General features: G+C 35.7%; 1 protein-coding gene across 6 annotated transcripts in view; it reads left to right on the top strand.

Annotated features, from left to right (window-relative positions):
• CACNA2D3 (calcium voltage-gated channel auxiliary subunit alpha2delta 3) overlaps window positions 1–23101 on the top strand; it is a 394450-nt gene that overhangs the window by 180659 nt on the left and 190690 nt on the right. For all 6 annotated transcript variants that reach the window (XR_007206017.1, XR_007206016.1, XM_048315277.1 and 3 more), the window contains exons 9-11: window positions 4445–4519; window positions 15372–15461; window positions 19128–19241. Coding sequence is in view for 4 of the 6 variants with exons in the window: in XM_048315277.1 (XP_048171234.1) it covers window positions 4445–4519; window positions 15372–15461; window positions 19128–19241 (279 nt within the window). In the remaining 2 variants the exon portion in view is untranslated. The remainder of the gene's footprint in view (window positions 1–4444; window positions 4520–15371; window positions 15462–19127; window positions 19242–23101) is intronic.

Genomic DNA, 23101 nt, shown 5'->3' with positions numbered 1-23101 from the left:
ATTCTTTAAATGCTTTTATACAAACTCTACATGGAATTAGCAAAATATTAACAGAGCCAAGAATGTTAAATTAATTTTACTGCTTTAGACACACCCTTTTAGCAAAATTGATTAGAATAAAAATATTTTTTTATTCAAAAAAGCACAGTAGTATAGCTCCCTGTATTAATATGTAGAATTTTCCAATATGGTCTCTTTTTTTTTTTTTTTTTTTTTTTTAATTCCTACAGAATAGAGCATGGATAAATTTACTTTTCAGCCTGCCTGAATAATCAGATTCTGTAGAGCTGATGTGTGAGCAGGCTGACAAAGAGAGGCAGCCAAAATGAACCTCCATGTGAAGTCTTGGAGCAGTGGGCTGTGCCTGTGCGCCACTTGTTGGGCACAGTAAACTATGGGAACATCAATTCCTTTGGTTCCTTTTCTGGATTGACTTCCTAGGCTGGGCTGAACTGGATATTTGAGTATGCTTTAATATAATGTGAAATATTTTATCTGTGTATTGTTGCACAATAGATTAAATTCACAAAACGTGAATTTAATCTATTTCTGTGGCCCTTGCTCCAGGCAGCTTAAATATGACAAAGAGGAAATATGGCAAATGCTAAGGAAAATGTATACTACTTGTGTAGGTGTGCTTAAACCATATATATCTCATTTTCAGAATATGAATAGTATCTTATTATAGAATGTAGGCCAGCAGCTCTCTAAATAACTATATGGTTTCTCTAAGTCCACATTTTAGCCCACTTACATTTTTATGCCTGCTGTGCAAAGAAATAAGGAGAGGGACAAAATAATGTGAACTAATAAAACAGATAACTATAACTATGCAAATAAAATAATAAATATCAATGTAATTACATATTTAAATTACAACAGTAGACCAAGGTTTTCAAGGAGCTCAGAAAGGAAGGTAATTAATTTTTACCTCCCTTCCCTCAGCAAAACACTGGCTATTCCCAGCTGTTGTGCAGGTATCAGCTCTCCCAGCTGTCACAACTATCACATGCAAAGATGTCACATGCCAGGGTATGGAGGAATGGGACTATGTAACACTAGGAAATGTGAGAAAACAGTGTAATGCAAGAATTCTTGAAAAGCCAAAAGCAGGCTTTCACTGAGATAAATTAACAATATATCTATACTGGGCATTTCTGGTGAAGTCAGCAGTTGTTAATCAGATCAGGAAGTTATTTCACTAACTACAAAATTTTGAATGTCTGAAAAACTGCAGGACTAAGTCCAAATTACTGATGAGGTAGTGGGGACATGGAGGAGGGGAGAATTTCTCCACTTTTTGCACTTTCTTTTAACTGTGCCAGATCTTTAGAGGCATCGCCAACATCACTGTAAAACACCCTAGGACAAGGGCAAAGAAATCAATTAAATGCTATGAAGCACAAGTTAGGTGTTTTACTAGAAGGTGGCAGTTGTACTAAAGATCTTATCAAGTGGATCTGCAAATTTAATGCTCGAATTTATGCTTGAATGCTTTCACATGTTACATCAGAATTCCAGTTTTCATGGGTTTAGGCAGATGTTCTTTTAGGAATTTCATTAAGAACTGAAAGAATTCTATTCAGTAAGTTTCTCCATCTCTTTATATTTGAGATTTTAAAAAATGATTAGAAAGTGTATCCAATTAGGAAAGAGATGAAAACTAAAATAGATCCTTAAAATGCAGCCTTGGAAGAATTCAAACCATGAGAAACTTCTATACCTTGTCATATAAAGATTTTTCTTACTGTGCTTTCATTGTATCTGCACAGTAGATGCACAACACAGAGAACACTTCCAAGTTATGCCCCTTATCTTAGAATATCATTACATAAAATATTCCTTTAAGTGTGTTGGCACCATCCAGCTGCTTCTGCCCTACATACCACATTGCTTAACATATTTTCTGATAGTAATAATCAGATTATTATCAGGGTGATTTATACGCCACAGTTGGAAATAGTGTCACAATGTGTCTGGGTTTCAGAAGGATCAATATCTACTTTTGCTATGCAATTGTTCTGTCTATGAGAGAATGAAAACTTTTAATTACACTGTTTTGAAGCAGGTTGCTTTAAAAGGTGAAGTGACTTGAAGCATTGACCTCTGTGAAAGTGTGAGCATCCTTTATCCTTCACAGCTGTGTAACACTAAAGGCTTAGTGGGAAACTACTGGGAATCTCTCTGGCTTGTGATGCAGCTGCAGTGTCTGTGAAGAGCCTGATGGCACGAGTTACTCAAAATAGCAGTTAAACCTTACAGAAATCTAGTGGACAGAAATTACAGCTATTTAGATGCAAGGTCTGATCGAGTAGGAAGTTGTTTCATCTCTTTGCTGGTGGTGGTAGACCTTTAAAAAAATGTGGTGGTACTGAAACATTAGGAAACCTTGAATTTACTTTCACACAGGTGTTTGAGACATTGTCTGAGACAGGTAGGCTTTAGCATTTTACTGCACGTTGGCCAGTTGCAGACACTGTGCCTGCTATCTTATAAAGATAGGGATGCATGCTCTTGTGGTTTTCAGTGACAGCTATAGAAACCAAGCTAAGAACAGGCTTAACTGGAAAGTATCTTGACTAAAAAACTTATTGAGAAAAACCTGTGTACGAACAGGAAAAACCTTGGGAGTAGGGGCTGGTCTACCAGAGTCTGGTACAGATTTTCAGTATTTTATTTTTTAAAATAGAATGGAGTAGGGTCTTGACTTTGGACTATAATAAGAGATGCTGTGTAGATTTGGCATTATTATTTTGCAATGACTCTCAGGAAATAGATTGGAAAGCAGTCTGAAGAGAGAAACTACAGGGGAAAGTGCAACATTTGTCAGATCAATAAACTGTTATGAGACTGAGATGCACATGAGACTCTCAGTGACTCTAAACTGTTCTAGAAGCCTTTGCCTTGTATTTTGTGTAACCTTTGGAACAGTACTAAAGTCCACTTGCTCTCATATATTGAAATAACATTGATAGCAATAAAATAATTAGGCAAGCTTGCATATCTGCTGCAGAAATTGTGTAAATATCTTTCAAGCATTTTTGCTTGTTTCTATATAAACAGTTCCTATGTTGATGCTGATATAAATCATCTGTATATCCAGCAATAGTAAGTTACTCTGGATTTTTATTCCCTTATAGCTGAGGACTGAGTCTGGCAGAGTGCCTCAAGAATAACTTCATGCAGTTCAAATTAAATACTCTTCCCTATGCAAGAGTAATTATGTGGTGATGAATGTGTTGAGTGGTGCACTGCTGGAATGAATGGTGACGACAGGTGTCCAAAGTGGATCAGGTTGCAGGGGTCTGTGGTGTAGAGAAAGGCGTGGTGTTAAATTGAGGAGAGTAGAGCAAATTTGGAGCTACAGGCAGAGAGAGACAGTGAGAATTCACAGTGACAGAGACCCCTGTCTAAGCTTTTTGTTATGAGTCATTCGTTGTAGGGCTTTCCTTATTCCCACTGAGGTGGAGGAAGAAAGGAGTAAATGCTTACATTAATCTAATGAAATGTTTACCCTGGTTGTTTTTGTGTTGTTTACTGTGGGTGTTCTGATTCACTTAATCCTTTATGGAAGGGTGAAACCACCTAAAGCCTAGATGCAAAGACCTCACAATTTGATCTGTGATAACTTGTAAAGTTATCTACTTCTAAAGTGGAATAAATTAGCAGGAGAAAGAATCAAGTTAAGGCTCTATCTAGACAACGATTTGTTGAAGGTACTGCTTTATTAATATGACCTATATTGAAAGGTTTAAGAGATTTAAGCAAGTCCAAATTTCAATCAATCATCCATTAGTGTTCAAGTTCTACTGACTGCAGGTTAGACTTCATTGTTTTTAATGCTTAGGATGCTTCTGAATGTAGGACTGGGCAGTCTAACCTACACCTTGTGAGCAAAACAGATAATTCCTTCAAGATCTGTCACATATTCATGACTGTGTATAATAGCCACTCTGCTTGACCGAAATTTTGAAAATTGTCAGTCATTTACAGGATTGATTCAACTTACAGGTTTTTTTGGTATAGGTGTTCCAGTAGTAACCTTTTAAAATGTTACACAGTGCCACAAATATTTGTCAGGAATATTTTTATACCTAGCAAAGAATTGGGAGTTCTGTTTGTGATGTATGAAATATGATATCTTAATACTATCCAGATTTCAATTTGAGAGATATTTTTGCCAGCTAGTTGTATATAGTACCCTTAAATCCACCTGAGTTTTGGCATCCATTCAGTGCTCCTTTAGGAGTTTAAACCTCTGAAAAATTAAGAATCATGTAAAAGGAAAAGAAATACCACTGCTAGTTCTAAAAAATGAACAAAATCCTTTTGTTCTTGCTTTCTGTGCATGTTTCATTCACTGTAGTTCTAAGTCATTAAATTGACTTGTATCTTCCAAGCTTTTAATTAAATTTCTCATCATACTTTGTATTTCTCTCTGTAGTATAATGAAGAACTCCACTACGTAGAGCCGTGCCTGAATGGAACATTAGTTCAAGCAGACAGAGCCAACAAAGAGGTAAGGAATGAAAGTTACAAAACAGTGGAGAGCTGGGATGCAGTGGGTAACAATGTGCTATAATGATCTTTTCCTAGTACAATGCATTCCATTATTAAAATTTATTAATTATTCTACTCATGCCGGTTCAAAGGAATTTTATGTGACTCAGTAGAAAGAAAGAAATAATCTCCTAGTCAATTTGGTTGAATAAACTTAATGGAAAATTGCAGGAGTCATTGAAAATATACTAATTAGTTATTAACTGTTAATAAAGTTTGGTCATTATTTTAAATAAAATATTTCAACCACTTTAAATTGAACCATGATTCTGTTAACAAAAATTACTGAGGAAGAGATTGCATTCTTAACTCAAAGTAACACTGAAGTTGAAACAAAATATCCAAGCTAATGTAATACTACAAGAAAGAAGAATTTAACGTTCCAGACAGGTCTGTCAATGTAATAATGCACTCATTTGAGAACATTTTGTGAAAATGTTCAGATTAGTTACATCCTGCTGGAATTTTTTAGGGAAAAACACTCATTACAGTAACTACAATGCAAATTTTATTTGAAGAGAAAATGTGGTATGAATCTGCAGTGTGAAGTTTAGTTTATTGCCTGACAGTTTTCTGCAGTGGTTCTGTGCAGGCATTGCTCTAACACTCTTTAGGAGCTGAGGTAAGATTGTTTATGCTGTTATGAAATAAGGTGGTTGAACAGCCCCATGATTTTTGTAGAGGGAAAGACTTGTGGAGGGATTCTTGTAGAGGGAAAGCCACCTCTGTTATTGTAGAGCTTCCTCCTTGCTAAGGCTTCCTCTCTTCTTAAAGTGGTTTCTCCATCTGCCCTGAGTCTTGCCTGTGGCTGGAGAGGGCAGCAGTCATATGTCTTTCCTTAAGTAGTTCTCTGTTTTTACTGAAGGCAATCAGAGGAGTTTCAGCTCAGCCCTGAATTCTGCTTAACACCCAGTGTGATAGTTCATTTGTGCTCAAGTGGTCAACGATCTCTTACAGGAAGTGGAAAATCCAGCTCTGAAAACACACTTTGAAGTGTGTCAGTGCTCGGTCTCTGTATGTTTACCAAGACAAAATTATTTCTGATCTTGTTATGCTGACCTTTACTCCACTGAATTACTCCCAAGAGTTCTTTGCATTTTATCTATGTCCTACAGAAATTATTCTTCATGGGCTGCTTCTTTGATATACTTGATATTTACCACTGTAGATATCTAAATATCATTTGGTTGCTATGTGGGCATGAATGGTTTTTAATAATTTCCTGTTGAAGTCCCTTATTTGTGAATTGTGATTTTCTAAATGAGCACTTTATTGTGGGTGCATCAAATGAGCCACATGAAATCTGTGCAAGTTCTAGATGCAGATCTGAAGATTCAAATGTATTGTCCAGATGTCCTGTCTGGAATTAATCCCACAGTTAACCTTTCCATCATTCTGCAACTGATCAAAATGCAGATTACCCCACATCCATATGTTACTTAATGTCAGATTTGTTTTAATTTAATTGATCAGAAAGTTTTTATGCCACCCAGATGATGCTCAGATTTTATGAACAGTGCTCAATTTTTCAAAATAGTTAAGTAGAAGTTCATATTCTGTTTTTCAGAATAAACATTGATATAATTTCTGGTTAACAAAATGATTTTATTTATTTATTTACAGAGTAATTTTGTACTTTGTCTCTAAATTGAATAATATATGCAAAATTTGGGGAAATAATTAAATATTACCTTTTTTCTAGTTATTCATATAAGTGAACTAGTTAATGTTCTTTCCTTGAAAGGCCAGAACTGGAGAAAAAACTTGAGATAAATAGCATGTAATAATTCGGTGCATTTGTATATACCATGACTTTGCCAATCTTCATTTCTTTCTTATATGTGAGCTTTTATGTTCTTATATCATTTTTCTAGATACTGTAATGAGGTTAAAAATTTATCTGCCTAAACACTAGAAGGCACAAAATTTCCATTGTCCCGAATATAGCTCAGAGTACAAAGTAAAGATTGTCCAAGGAGGTGGGCAGCCACTTAATCCTACATGAGTAATTCAGTTATCATGGTCCTGAACTCAGTTAAAAGCAGCCTTCTGAAATATCTGATACTGTTCTAAGATGTGATACTGTGTGATTTGACTGTACTGACACAGCAAATTTACCTGGGAGCCTCATCAAAAACTCACTGAATCAATTGGAAAAGTTTCTTTTGAATTCATAGTTTTTTGGCCAGGCCCACAGAAAAAAGATGTCTTAAAATGCTGTTTGTGTGCACATTCCAAAAGTTGTCCAGAGAATTTAGCGGTTTTTGGAACTTATCATAAGTATTCAACCATTTGGGTTATAACTTTTATTTCTGTGAGTCTCACAGATACACCAGACTTCTCCTGTAGTTAATTTAATTTCTGTAATTGCCATTGGTCCATTGTAATATCAGAAAAAAAGTAGACAAAATTACACTTTCTCAACCATTCTTACAAGGGAAATACTCCTTTGCACGTTCACTGTTAATAATAACTTTTTCTTTTCTTTTTTTTTTAAATGATAAAAAACCCAAGAAAAATATCAAGACAAACACTGTGTTCTGTAGCTTCTCCAAGCAGTCATTATCAGCATGTGACCATGTTTCTGTACTGGTAAAGTAGAGCAGGAGATTGACAGGCAAAGTTTTGATATAATCTATTGTTTCAGTTTACATATGTCTACACATGCCTGATTTTTTGGAATTCCAACATAGGTCTGAAAAAGTAGCTATATACTTGGTTCAGAGCTTTCTATCCTTCATTTTCATGTCAAGTGTTCACCTCAGTTAAATGGGAGCAAGGATGACCACATCTGTTGCGACCAGTATAAGCTTGATTAGCAATAAAACAAACACAAGCATTCAAAAAAAGAGTGCTTTTTTTCTTCGGCTGGGAAATATCTATTCCCAAATTATAACTTTGAATAGAAACAATTAAAATTTACTCTAATGGTATTCCATATTGCTATCGTTTTCTTTTATGTGGAAAGAGGAGATGTATGATGCTGATGATTGCAGGGACTGAGTTTTTAACTGTTCACTCTACCACTCTTACGTTTCTATTCATAATCCTGACCTTTCTTAAGACACCTATCACTTGATGTAGTGTTGTGGCTGGAAACATGCATGGAACCAGCTTTACCAAACTATCAGTTTATACTGAATAAACTTGAATCTCTACCATTTTGCCATTTTGGGAGTATATTTCTCTCTCTTTTTTTTTTTTTTTAACCATAATACATGAGTGTCAATATAAAAAATCCCGTTAAATGACCATTAAGGAAAAAACATACATGATGTACACGGATGCACACCCCAGTTCTTTCTAACTGCATCTTGCTAGGTTCATCTGACATCACTTGTACCAAATAAAGACAGTTCTTAGAAGCAGAGATAAGAAATTACTTTGAGATATTTGGAGCTTTTAATCTCATGAGGAATGCAGCTGTCTCCATAACTCTCCATAACAATTGCTCTCACAGGGTCAGTACCCCAGTCTATATTTTTCTTGAAAGTATTTATTGGAGAGCTACTTTGGTGTCTTTCTGCAGGGCTCAGATGTTTTCAAATGGAATCTTTCCACTCTGAGGGTGTCACTTAAACATGATGAATGTCATTCTTTGGATTGCGTTTAATCTCTAGACTTTAACAAAACAAAGAAGCAGAGAATCCAGAAGATTAGCTATCCTTATCACTTGCGCTAAAGGGCAAACCAGGCTTCTAAGCAGAATAAATAGGGTTAAATTATACTAACTTGGGGCAGCTGGGCTATGGCTGGGTGTGGGGAGAGACCAGGTCCTCTGTTTTAGGGAGAGATGAGTGTGATGTTTGCTCCTGCTGAAAGGGTTCTGTGGTGCCAGCACAAGAGGCTGCCCTGCTCATCCCGAGCCCCTGCCCAGCCACAGCCTTGGCTTTCCAAGGCTCAGGCATGAGTGGATCCTGAGTTTGCCACCCGCAGCAGCCTCCTGCCTCAGGCAGCTGGGCTATAGCCAGAGCTGCTCTGTTCCCATGCACAGCCTATCTAGGTAAGGCGAAACCTGGGAGCATCTTCAGGGAATGGAGAATAAGGATCTTTTTTGTAGGCTACAGGAAACAGCTTTAGCCTCAGGGCTTAGAGCAGCCTGGGAAATGAGTGCTTCTTAGTAGTGTTGGTGCTGAATATTCAGTGGGATTACGGGTAGCAAATGAACATGCTCTTTCTTTCACATTCAGCGATGTGTTGCAGGAACTCTTACCCATAATGTTCAGGGAATGTAAGGGGCTTCCACAGCGCCAGACTTTCAGAAAATTCAATTAGTCTTATAAAACAAGGAAAAAAAAGCTGTCTGGTTTATACATTTTCTCATTGAAACACTTACTCTTGATCCCTTCCCCACCTCTTCTCTTTTTGGGACGGAAACAATATTGTAAACACAGTGTTAATTCCACACATTGGCTCTAGAGCACTCACCATTGTTTTCTGGACCACAATGTGGGAACTACTCACCTAAAAAAAAAAAAAAAAAAAGCCACTCTCATTAAAGTATGAAAAAGCATTTAAAGCATTGTAGCTCTCTTATATCCTCTCCTTGGTGACACTCTCCTTTCAGTAATGTATCTTAGTTTCCTGTTGCAAGCACCAGGAAAGATATTATGAAGCCAATTCCTGTTTCATCCCCCTCCTTTCATTTTTCTCTGTCTTTCAGGTAAGAACATGTACCTGACATTAGAGTAAATCTGTACAAAATACACACAGAGGAAGGAAGCCGCCTTTCTCTTGGAATAACATCTCAGTTGTTACTGATGAAACTGCATGCTTTTCCTCTAGAATGTGCAGTCTTTATTCCATTTGCATCTTTACTTAAATTAAGAGTTAAGATTCAGCTGGAATCTCTGAACTGAACTCTCTTATCACAGCTATATTTAAGTAAGCAGTGAAAAGTCAGACTTCTTAATTTATATGATAATGGAGCTCAAGTTATCCAAAGATTCTTGATCCTGCATCGTTTTGTTAAGTAAAGAGAGCAGTCAGACAGAAAAGAAAATATAGCATGAGTACTTTTACCTTTGTAGTGTTCAGCCTTGCTAAATGAAGGTTTTGAAGACTGGTACAAGTTTCATAGTGATTGGTGTAGTGAAAGCAGAAATTTTTTTTGAACAAGCCTCATCATACCTGTTAGGGGTTACTCGATCAAGACCACTCCCTTGTTAAAGCACTAATAAATATCCGGAGTATTACAGTAGCTTTTTGAGGGACATCAAACACATTTAGGATAATTAAGCATTTTAAAGTTTAACACATCCATGTGTTTTTGCGATGGGAAAGGAGAGAAGGTTGGAGAAAATAGGTTTTCAGCCCTGAATCTCTAGCATGTAACATGCTTTTCTTTAAGAAAGTGTGGAGATGCTTTGAAAGAAGTAATGGTTCTAAGCATCTAGACCTCTTCCCTGCCAGCTTAAAGAACAGCCAAGTAATGCAGTCTTGAGTTGGAAATCCTCATTTATTTTTTTTTGCTGCTAGCAACAACCTACAAGGAGGAGATGCTAGTATAATTTGTATAATATGTTTAGACATTTCCACATGATTTGAGCAAGTTGTTCTACTACTTTTTTGCAAAACTGCTCATTCTTTAAGTGCTTGTTTTTTGTAGCTTTCAGAGCAATGAAGATCTAATTGAACCATGAATTTCTGTCAGGTACGACTTCAGAAAACATTCTTCTTTTCAGAAACCTTATTCAATGGAGTTTGCTTGATGTATTTATAAAAGACAAAGTTACAGCTTCAAATATGACAGTGATGTGAGTGGTGTTAATATATGTGCCACCAGTTTTACTAAGATACACAGTAAGCATCCCAGTACTAGATTTTTTCCAAGACACAGTGTTTCAGCTTTCATTTTACAATAGAAGAATACAGTAATTTGTTTTAGGAATAATTATATTGTCAGGTGATATGGCAGGTGTCACAGTGTCTCCACTTATTTCTAAAAGTTTTTACAGCCTAGCAATTGCCGTAAATTTTTGTGTTGGCACATACCTGCAGGGAAGTTCAGTTTAGATGTGTGGATATTTTAAGCTATCCCTAATTCGCGGAACTAGCTTTAAGTTTCGTTTATCACAAAATTTAAATCTGTAATTACATTGGGTAGCATAACTGAGGTTGAAATTAATCTGTGATCCTAAATGAGGTTTAATAATATAGAATATGCAAGGTATATTTGAATTTTACCAGACTATTTTATAATTTGGCATTAGAGTTAAACAGCTGCTACCTTGAAGTGTATCAATTTGCTATACACAAATTTAAAAAAGAGTGGGAAATAGTTCAGACACTATTCTGTCACCGTCTGCACTTTCTCCACAAATTACAAACATGTGGAACTGCCTATTTTAATACCAGTTTTCTTGGGCCAAGAGGTTTTCATCTTTGAGAAACTCCATGTTACAATTTACCTACCCCGAAGGAATCGGATGACAATCTGATTTAATGTAACTCCAGATCTGAAGTAACAATATTACAATATACATTCCTCTTTTATATGTTTTTTTAATGTGCTATATAGGGGTTGAGGACATTTCTCTGTAAATGTTTCCAGATGAAATATATCATCTTCTAGATGCACAGATAGGCACAGTAACTCCAAACTAAATCAAGAACTTACCCCAGTGTAAATTCGAATGACAGAAATAGACAGATGTAGAGTATAACTTCCAAAAAGCTTTTATTTTTCTATGCAATTACCAGAAATTAAATAACCAGAAGACTGATTCAGCAAAGAAGCTGAGTGAAATTGCCAGTTAGAGGTTGGTAAATACAAATTTTGCATATTGAATTTTATTTAAGCAAATTACTTTTGCGTATTTATCTATCCATCTGTGTCAGATCTCAAAAAAAAAAATTCAATTGCATTGCTTAGCTGTTAAAAACCCCAAAATAGTAAAGTCTTACTGAAGTCTACTCTTATTTTAAAACTGTCAAGCTGTTATAGACCCTCAAAATTTTCAGTAAGCCCCTGACCACTGAAATTTGGTCTGACATTTTCTATTGCAGTAACTAATTTACTTAAGAAGAAATTGGTTTTAATCTGAGTATATTGAATCTTGGGCTCTTTGTTCAGCATTGTTTTTATGATGATTGTTTTCCCAGAAAACCCCCTTTTCCAACACAACGTGTTGGGGGTTGGATAATCATCACCAGCAAGCTAACCTCTAAATGCCCTGACAAAGGGTTTGGAAGGGGGGGGGGGGTGATGCCTAAATGCATTTTACGTTTACATTTATCTGTCAGTACGTGTGGGTAAACTTTCCCATGACACACAAGTGAACATCACTCTCCCACCTCACACAGGCCTTCTGATTGCTGCTTTTTCTTTCCTGGTTTGTGTGCTGATGTAGTCCATCTTCACAAATCTGATAAATCTTTGCCAAGTACGTCCCAGGACCATTTGGAGTCACAGCAAGTGTGGATAGGCAAGGGAAGCGATTCTAGAAGCAGCCAAGACTTGCAGTAAAGCTGACAAAGAAATCTAGAGGAATGCTGAACCCATTAATGATGCTTTTCTGTAGGAAGCTTAACCTTGTCAGACAACTAATAGTGAATATCATGCTTTTCCAGTGTAACTGTATAACCTCTGCTGCATGTATTTGTTGTGAACTCTTCTTTTTTGGAACCACTGGAAAATGCTTTATTCATTGGCTTGAATCCATGGTCCTGTGCCCTGTCTAATTTGCATATTCCTACTCATCATAAGTGATACCTTATTTTCAGTAAACGTAAGTAGGTTCTAATAAAATGTTTGTGCAGGGTACTGGGACTCCTGTGTAGCATATTGGCTTAACAAGAATGAAATAAAACTTTGTTGTTTGTAAAAAAATTAAACTCAATTAACTAATTCTGAAGCCCTAAAGCAAAAACCAGTAATTTTTAAAATGGATTCTTTTTTTCTAGCTAAGTGGGAAGAGTGGAGATGGGGACTTGATTTGGTCACTTTACAACAGTAAACTTGCTATTGGTTTCCTTCTATTTTGTCAGTGCCAGAGAGATATAATATAAAGGGAAACAGGTTTCCAGGACATCCAGGAGAGGGATCTTCTATAAACCATAGCAAGCTCAACTTATTGAGTGATATATCTCTATTTGTGTGGATTTAGGTAGTGTTCTCATGTTAAAATGCATTAAAACACCCTGTGAGGTCTTGTAGACTGTGTGCCAATTAAAAGGTGAGCCAAGCTCACTGTTGTGACAAGCTTTGTCATGATGCTGGGGAAAAAAACCATTGGTATAATTCTGCAGATGTTTGCTACAGTAAACATGGGTGCCAGGCATTTGGGATTGCCTTAGCTGGCAGCTTCTGTGATTTTTTTTGTGTTTGTCTGAGATGGGCTGATTGTTACATCTCTTACCTGGCATTGGAGAATTGAAACTTGGTTCTCTGTGTTAATGTATCATTACTTGCTTTCAGACGTGTTTGTTTCCTCAGATGTCAAATGAAGATGGCTGCACTTTGGTTTTTTCCTTTTTTTTTTTTTTCTTGTTTGGAAAGGATAAAACTTTGAGGGTTATGGGGTATTCCTATATTACTGTAAAGGAGGCCGAAGAATTTCCCTGATGGTTGTTCAGACACTGAGCTCTGTTGTTTGCTTGGAGGGTGACCACTTTCCATTTGCTTCCAGAATATAAAAATTTGTTACCTTGTGATCATTTTCTAATCTCAATAAACCTTGTGAGGCCATTAGAACAGCCTCTAAGATAAGAGATCAGTAAAAGGAGTTGCCTTGAAATTTCCTGAGAATTGCCACCAAATTAGTAAATTATTCTTCAGGTTTTCTGTGGGCTAGATGAATCAGTGTCTCATTTTGGCTACAAGTTTGATAGCTTCTGCCATGAAGGAAAAATTCAATTTCACAGTTTTCTGGCCTTCATCTTGGAAGAGTTTTTAAATTGCCTGCAATGACCTGAAATCAGGAAAGGAAAATCAAAATCAAATTCTTGCCTGCATTCAGATTGCCCCCTCTACCTCCCTAACTTCTCCTGTGTTCTGAATCATGAAAGGTGCTCTGAATATGTGTCAACTCTCAAGCACAGATTTGCTGAAATAAATTTCTTAACTTGAATTATTTAAATTCAGTAACTTTTAAATCCTAGTAAATCAAAAGTAGGAAACTGAGAAAAGAGCAAAACGTGAGTTGCTACCATATTTTGAGACACAATTTTACCTAATCCCCAAAGTATGAAAACTGTAATCATCTAACCAAGTATGATCCCAAATCCTTACAATTGTTCCTTAAACTGTGAGACTAGAAAAGGGAAATACACCAGGTTGTACCAAAAATGCTTTCAACAACCTCATTATAAGAGAAATTCCAAGTTCAATCAGGATAATTGTTTATGGATTTATCCTCTTGTTCAGTTATGCCAAAGCCATATGCAACAGTGGTGTGATTTTAATGTGCTGTTACTTGAAGAGTAACTGTCCCATGACACGCAGAATATGAAGGACATAAAAACCATCCTGGGTTTCTTCTCATTAAAGTTCTGGAAGACTTCATCCTGATTTACCTGCACATGTGGATTTGTATCCTCATTCTCTTCAGCTCATGTCTTTCAGATTCTTCTGGATGATCACAGACACCTCCCCAGCTGACACACTTCTGTGCTTCCTCACACAACTTCAGTGGGGATCTGACCCTGTAATTTTGTAATCAGACATCAATGTCTGATTGTCATAATTGTGTGCCTAATTTGCATTCAGAATTACCAGGATTATGCATGTCAATTAGGTATATGAGTCTACAAATAGACATTGCATATTCTGGTATTTGCACACGGAAATTAAGCATACAGTTCCCCGGGAATGTTTGTGCACACAGTTGGACATATACCCAAGTCAAACCCTGGGAAATTCAGATATTAGTCTACAAGGGCTCCAAAATGATAGCAGAAAGAGACTGAGATAAACCAGTTTATTACTAAAAAGAGCTTTTTAAGTTGTAAAGGTGAAGTATGCTTTTTGAGTCACTAAGAGCAGGAGGCTCCTTCTTCTTGAGATGTTTGGTTTCTGAAAGTTATTGAAAGTGGAATTCAGGTGGTTTTTATCTCATTCTGAAATCACATATTCTTTTTTTTAAACTGATATTTCAGTGGTATATTTCTTGCCCTGACATTTTTTTCTCTACTTGCTGGATTGAAATACCCTTTTCTGTTTTGTAGTGCTTTTGTGCTTTTTAGCCACTTGTGAAGACTGAAATAACACTTCACAAAAACACTGCCTCCCCTGCTATTTCCCACCACACAGATCTTCATTTTCTTCTTACAAATTAATAGCCCTGTATTCCTGTGTAGAATAGTTTTTTATAAATCTAATATTAGTATTGACACTAATAAACTGCATTTATACTGCAATGACCTAATGATTACAGTCTAGCATCTTCTAGAGCTATGTACTCTCAAGGCTAAATTTCAGAGAGAACTGGTTTTTTTTAAGTATCAGACTCTAAAAACCTAGAGGGAACATAGTTACAAATTATATAAAATTACTATATGAAGTGAAAAGAAAACATGAAGATCTCTAAATAGAAACACAAACAAAAAACCAAAGCAAAATTATTTGATTGAATAAGTAGCCAAAAAGGTATCTTGTGATGCCTTTGCCTTATTATTGTACTAACACAATCTTAGTTTAGTGTTACTTAGAGACAAAAAGGATTAACTGGGAATTGCTTTTTTAATTTGTGTATGTGGTCATTTAAGTCTAAGAAATAAGTCTAAAGTATTCAGAAATCCTTAACCATTGACCTTGACATGTCTGTCGTAACAACATTCTGACAAATGAAACTTCCTTGTTCATATTTCAGCATTTCAGGGAACACCTTGACAAACTTTTTGCAAAAGGAATTGGAATGCTGGACATTGCTTTAAATGAAGCTTTCAACATGCTCAATGAAGTAAGTTCACACTTTCCAGCTTTTTTTTCTTTTTCACCTCCTTCTTGTTTTCCCTTTTTTCAACTGAGTTTATATTTGTGAAAATGTTTTAAAATGTTTCCTTAAGTATAATCATTTATTTTGAGGAAAAAATATTAAAGTGTGTTAGTCTGCTGGAACATGAAAAAATCTCAACTAAATATCAAAGTGTCTTTTGATTGAAGGATGTACCTTGGAAATAAGAGCTCAAACCCAAATATTCTCCAAAAGTGTGTGACTTGACAAGTGCGCCTGCCTTTATGCTGTGTGATCATAGATTAATTAATGGTTTTAATTCCTGTGTATTCAACTTGAAGGGCAATATTGATTGATTCTTTTCCAGGCATAAAATCCTAAAATGAAAAAAGAAGTATCTTTTTCCACCCACTGCTCATGTGTTCAGTTAGACAGTGTGGAGCTAATGCCTTCATGTGGTGCATGCCAAAAATGACAATGGGAAAAGGTGCATGAAGCAAAGGACACTGTAGGCTGTTTGTAGAGGTTTTATTAAAAATTGTGGGCACCAAATAGAGTCTTGGGAACCAGAAGCACAGTATGAATGCCTCAGTGCAAGAGATGTTCTATGCTAGTCCTCCAAATCTATGTAAACTGAAAAAACCCCACACTGCAGGAATGAATGAGATCTGAAATGAGATCTGTTGCTTTGGTTTAAAATCTGTGAGGTAACTGAAGTTATAATGATGAATGTGGTATAAAAATCTCATTAGATAAACTAATAGTTTTGAGAATAAACGGGTCTGACATCCCATGTGCTGTATTGTACCCACAATGAGAGATCTGTAAGATCATGATGGACTATGTTACATGTATGTTCAGCTCTCTTTAAGGTGCTGCATTGATTGCTCTTATTTATACTTAAAAAGGAAATGTAATACGTTCAATCTTTCTTTCATATAAACTTCCAGAAATGCCAGCATAAAAATCTTTTCCATTTTATATAGGCATATCTGCAGAGTCTCTGGGAGCTTCAATTAAGCAGCCTAGGCCAGAGAAAAAGCTGCTAAATCTCCCCTTAGGAGACTACAGCAAACCATTTTCCACTTTGCCTACAGGATGTGACCTTTATGTGCCAGAAGCCTATTCTTTGAATTATAGGTTAACTAAGGATGTCTTTTATACATTTAAAAAAAAAAAAAAAAAAAAAAAGCGGGTGAATGGGGAGGGAGAAGGAGCGGGTGGTGTAGGAAAGGAAAAAAAATAGAGAAAGCTTTGTGTTACACAAATAGTCTGTTAAGATTCTGGTTGGATTTTAGAACGGTTCAGGGGTTGCACTAATTAAACTCAGTCAATTTTGCCTTGCAATTACTTTTCAGTATTTGCTATGGTTGTCAAGACTTGAAGATGGTTGATACTGCTATCTTTGAAAAGCACGTTTAAAAATCCACTTCCAAATTCTTTCCAATCATCAATTTAGGCAGTGTACATTATACAGGGTAAGAATACAGAAGTGCTTGGTACAGTAGTTAGGCACCTACTGTGTCATGTGACAACTGCAATTAAATCTTTTGGTGACAAACGTGCTCTTTGCAGTGATTACCTTTAAAAAAAATCATAGCCAATTAAATAAAATTCTGTGACATTTCAAAGACTGTTAATCACAACCAAATGCTGTAAATGTCAGGATGCATTGAAATTTTTGCTGCTAACTGATGAATCACTGAGTTAATTGTAGTTCATCATAAACCCCTTGTCATTGTTATTATTATGGAAAACACTTTCATCACTCTTGCTATTCAATAAAATTAAAAGTTTTAGACAAATATGAGAAGATATTACTCATCAAAGTATTTGAATTTAATCTCATTCTTCAAAATATTCAGATAACTATGTAGAATAATGCAGATGCATACAGAGTGGTATTTTAAAATAAATATACAAAGGCATTTCCCCTTCATTAATTTCTCTTTTAAGATACCTTGCCACTTTCAATATATATTGTCCATGTGAGGAAGATATCCCTAGACAAAGCAACTTCACCTTTATGAGAAAATACTGGCTCTAAGACCATGAATGAATCCAACTTTGATAGTTCTGGTTAAGACTGGAAAACCTGTCATGACTGGAGAATTTTAAGGACTGACTGCCTTGAAATTTCACAGGGAAGAGTTTTCACCCAGGCAGTGATCACAATACAGTTAACTCTGTAAATCCACATTAGCTGCCCTTTAAACAGAGTGTTTCTGTTAATGTTTGCTGAGTTTCCTCTTTGATGAAAAAGAAGCTGATCTTGAGGAGAGATGCAGGTGATAGAAATGGTTGTTGAAAGTGGGTGTGATTACTCAGATACAAAAATGTGAAAGAAGAAACAGAGGACTTCTGGAACCCACCATCTACCCTTTTGTACTGCTGGCATTTCTATAAAGATGAAATTTTTAGGAGAACTTTTTTAGAAAAAGTGGGTTTTAGCGTTTTGGAAAAACAGTGAATAAGTAAGGGTGAATAGACTGTGGAAAGCACAAAAGACAGAGCTATTGCTAGTCCAAATCAAACCAGAATACTGCGAATAATTTTTCATGAATGCAGGACCTGTCAGCCTCCCTGCAAAGTAATTCACCTGTGAATACAGGTACTGCTTTTTAAAAGGGACCACCCTATTCTGGGGCACAGCAAGGCTGGTGAGGTGGGACAAGGTAATTCTTGCTTGGCTTTTTCAGCATCAAGAGAGGGGTGATAGAATGGGCCTCGTCTGACCTTGAATTTGATAATGTAGATGAAAACTACAAGAAAATATTTGTAATATCCCATTTATTGACCTTTTCATAGATTTCTTTAAAGTGTTAGTACAGAGGAATTAAAAATCAAATAATTTTACAACTTTGCTTTTTTTTGCTAAAAGATGGATGTTTCACCAAAGTTCTTTGAATGTATAAGGTAATACACAGACAAGAACCTATTCTGCAACCAAAGCAAATGGAGACACATGGACTTAAAGTCAGAGCACCAACTCCAGAATAAAGAGATCAAAGCTCATATTATGACTCAGCCCAATGTGTTTGCTCTTTGACAGGAGAAAATTCCATTTGCGTAACAAAGCTTTCTTTGCATACACCAAAGGATTGCTGATTGCTGTCTGAGAACCTGTGCTCAAGTACTGCTCCTCAGCAGCTTGAATTGCTTATATGTATTCATTTTGGGTAATAGGAGAATCTCCGAATATATAAATACAATCTGGGTTCTCCCAGATAAATATTTTAAGGAAAATAGCATATAGAATGTAATCCTGAGTGAATATGAATGAATGCCCTATAAATAGTCATATGTCTCTCTATGAGTTGTGTATCTCCTGTGCTTCGCAGAAAAATCATCATTCATTACTTCTTGTTGTGTAACTTGTTCTTTTAAAATGATATTTAAATCAAAGCAAACCCCATAGATGCATCAATACTTGTCATCTATCAAAACCAGGGGAATACCATTTCAATTTTAGTAGAACTATATTTATATATGTTTCTTATTTTTCAATTCACCAAGATCATAATATCTTTGATAAAATGCTTTCAGCCTGAATATTTTCGACTTCCTCTAAGGATGCTAGAGATTTGACAAAATCCATGTTTATCCAGTGTGATCCTATCTATCTTCATTTAACAGGAATGTGCTGTTTCTAATGATTGTTTCCTTTTGCAGTTCAATCACACAGGACAAGGAAGCATTTGCAGCCAAGCCATAATGTTGATCACTGATGGAGCTGTGGACACATATGACACAATATTTGCAAAATACAATTGGCCAGACAGAAAAGTAAGTATGTTATCACCTTTCCTGAATGGAAACCCCAAAGCTTCATAAGGAGTCTAAAGTGTATGTCTACTGAAAAGTCAGTAACGATCTTGCTAATGATCTAAAGATGATTTTGGATCACTAATAGAAAAATGATGCTTATATGGTGTTGCTTGAGGATAGGAGATGGTCTTTTACTGTGGTAATGAACTTAGGCTAATAAGATATAAAGGCATTATTTCCCTCCAGGTTACATTTTTGAGCATTATATAATCATTCCCCTGAGGCACATCATTAAACATGAAAAAATTTTTCTTCTTTCTCCCAAAATACACAATAATAATTCAATGCTTTTTCAAGCTAAAGATAGGTGTTTGCTGCAGACGGTGAATGGCACACTGTGACAGGAGAAAGAGCAGATGTAGTACTCAGTATTTTTAATTTCTTCATTTGGCAGAGTGAGGGATAGAGCTGGCAGTTGGTAAGATTTTATTAAAAATGTATTTGGCTCTATTGATCTGTATAAAGAAATTTGCCCAGAGTTAAATTACCTTGTTTCATAACACGTGGAAGTTTCACAGTAGGGCAGAAATGCCTGGAATTTTCCTGACGAGTAAGCTCTACTGGGCCTTGTGTCTGTATGCAAAATAACTTTCTTCTACATTTTTTCTTTTGCTAAAGCAAGTTTTGGGACTATTTTAGGAAGTTTTTGTAGTTCTTTGCCATGTTATATATGCCTGTGGAAGTAACAGCCACACTTTTTGAAGTGCAATTTGAGCAAGTAATAGATTAACATGACTGTGTTGCATAGGGTTCTGTATTCTGTGGAAAAAAGTAGTTGTTTTAATTTGCAGCTTTTAGTCATGTTTCTTTATTATAAAATTCTGTTTTCTTAGTGACTTTGTTAGCTCTGTTTTATGCAAACATAGTATTGTTCCACTGGACAGAAGGCCTAAAAGCCAAAAGTTTTGTGGCCAGTCCTTCCTCTCTTACTCAATGGGATACCATCTAATTAAAGTTGTTGAGTCCTCAAATACTCCATGAGAACATTTTACTTCATCTAGCAAAAACTGGTGTCTAAGGAGATTCACAGAATCCCTGAGAAGGATGTGCCTCTGATGTGCTGTATTTTCCTATACTTTGGAGTTAGTTCCTCTCTTAAGGAGAAGAGACCGTGGGGAAACTCTTATCGTAAGAAATCAGCAAGGAAAGAATTCTCTGAAAGAGTCAGCTAAGTATTTTCACAAAAAAAAGTGTTGTATATCTTTAATGTGCCAATCCACAGCTCTATCTGAGATAACAATGCTCAGCACAGCTGTTGCAATAAGCAGAAGGTTTCCATTGAGAATAATTCTGCAAAGGCCTACATGAAGAGTCCTGCCTTGTTTAACAAGGACGTGGTGTCTGGGGAGTAGCTTTTAGTTAATATGCAATATCCTACTCAGTTCTTCTAAAAATATTTAGTGTAGCCTTGTAAATTTTATATTAAGAAACATGTATGGAAAAAAAAATCCAATTGGTTTTTCCTCTTTTCAGCCTGAAATGTGTATGAAAAATGTAAAAGATTTCCATATGTATGCTTTAATGCATTAGAGCTTTGAATGACTTTGTTGGATTTGTTATTCTAGAAAGGAACACTTATTGTAAATGCAATATCTTACATATTTGCAGTGTCAGTGTGCCTAGAAATTATGCATGCCACGCACTTGAAATTCACTGCCTTTGCATTACACCATCTTTATTCTCTCCAAAGCTGTTTTTTACATTTATAAATAACACCTTTGAACTGCTTGATAGTTTTTTTTTCATGTGCATTTTTTGTTCCCTATTATCTATGTATTGCCCTGCCATTTTATAATTTATGTTTTTCCTGCATTTTCATACTGGGGTGGACAGTGATGGAAAAGGTAATCGCTCTAATTGAGGTAAATTCTGAAGTTTCTGTTTACTTCAATTACCTGATCAGCAAAGTACCAATTTCAGTTTTAGTTGATCTAATGTTAGATAATGGCAAATGGTTTGTAATTAGTTGCAGCAGAAACATCTTGTTCTCTTATAGAAAGGAAAAAAATTCTTCATATGACTGTGAAGACTTGAAAGGTTTGTCAATGAGAATCTGTAAAAATAGAGAGCAAAATACAAACTGCCAGGATGTAAACAATTCATATTTTCTTCCTTTTTCCAAACCATTTATATCTTTGCAAAAGATAGTCTTAAAAATATATATATACACTATATAAACAGGGAAAAGAGCACTTTATTATGTATTATTGGAGATATATTCTGTCTAACAGCTGATTAAAAACTCATCTTCCTTCTGATAATGCATTAAAATCAAATTGTGTTGCAATTATTAGGAAAGGGAATAAAATGGCTCCAATTAAATCCCCAAAGTAGCTTAAATTAAGCAATTGAATTTTTTGGGGGAAATCAGCCTGATTTTTTGTATGAACTTGGAAATTATGACCATCAAAAGACTATTAAAATTATCTTTTGGACTGTTTCCTTGAAAGAAGTAATGCTTTCATTTTACTGGGATTTTTTATGAGTCTCTATCTCCCTCAGAAAAAAAAAAAACCAACAAAAACAAACCCCAAAACATTTCCAACATTTCCTCATGTTTACTTAATATCTTCTGCTACTTAAAATGTAAATCTAGTAGATGCTATTTTTATCACGCACTATATTTTATTATATGGCTAGTTGTTAACAACTATTTCCTTTTTTTTTATGAGGCCATACGTGCAACCTTGCACCTTAAGGAGCTGATTCTCACTCATTAGAAAAGAGTTTGTGCTATAGACATAATTTTTCTTGTTCATGAAACTTACATTCAGTACTTTCAATTTCCTGTAATTCATTCAAGGCAACTCTGCCACGTGAAGTACCAAAAAGGGAACAATTAATCCCCAAGGGTAAATAAATCTACACATCTCATATAAAAGCCCAGATTTTCATCACGTAGCAGAAATCAGTGTTTACAAGGAATAGTACCAAGGAAGTGTGTGTTTACAATGACAGATATAATTTAGTTGCAATAATTTTATTTTTTTTTAAGATGCCCTATTTCAGGAGAAAGCCTTTTAAGTCTCAAAATATCTTTTTGATGTCCCTTGTACCAGAGTCATGCTTTTATTCTGCTATTGCTCCTACTATGAGATCCAAACGCATTACTGGAAACCAAGAAAAATATTGCACTTAGGTACCTATTTCTCTAGGTTCTTATTCTAATTCTACCCATGAAAAGCCATGGGTAGGGGAGGCAGGAAGACAGGTGTGACTACATGAAAAGATAACGCTTCAGGTCTGCTCCCAGAAGATAGTACCACTAATGACCTTTTCTTAAATAAAACTGTCCTACTTCCTTTCTACTGGAAAATTCCAACAATAACTAACAGAAAATTCCAGGAAGATTAATCTTGTAAATGTTGCTGAAATGATATTGTAAATGAAAATGTAAAATCTGGAAAGAAAGCAAAAGAATCATTGAATCATTTGAACTTTATCCTTCCCTTTGGGTGGGTCTTTGAGTCTGAAAATCATTTGCTTCCATAATTATCTGAAATACCTATATGCTATGGTAGATATATGCAAAACCAGAAGCACTAATTCCTAAGTCAAGTCAAAAGGAAACCAAAATCCCACCTAAAGTTTCCTCATTTTCTAAAATCAAATCCAGCTAGAGATTCTGGGATAAAAATACCTCTGTATCCAGTTACCTTGTTAGTTATTCTGCAGCCTTTCTTTTTCTGGGCAAGTAACAGGGCATAGAACTTCATCTGTCTGTCTCCTGTTATTCTGAGGGCTCTGGGTAGAATTGGGTGGCACAGAAAATTTTTCATTATGCTTATGAACAATTACAACAAGGCAGAGATTTAAGA

This window comes from Corvus hawaiiensis, chromosome 11 (assembly GCF_020740725.1).
Source record: "Corvus hawaiiensis isolate bCorHaw1 chromosome 11, bCorHaw1.pri.cur, whole genome shotgun sequence".
In the NCBI taxonomy this organism is placed as follows: Eukaryota; Metazoa; Chordata; class Aves; order Passeriformes; family Corvidae; genus Corvus; species Corvus hawaiiensis.
This window is presented reverse-complemented; position numbering and strand designations above follow the sequence as displayed.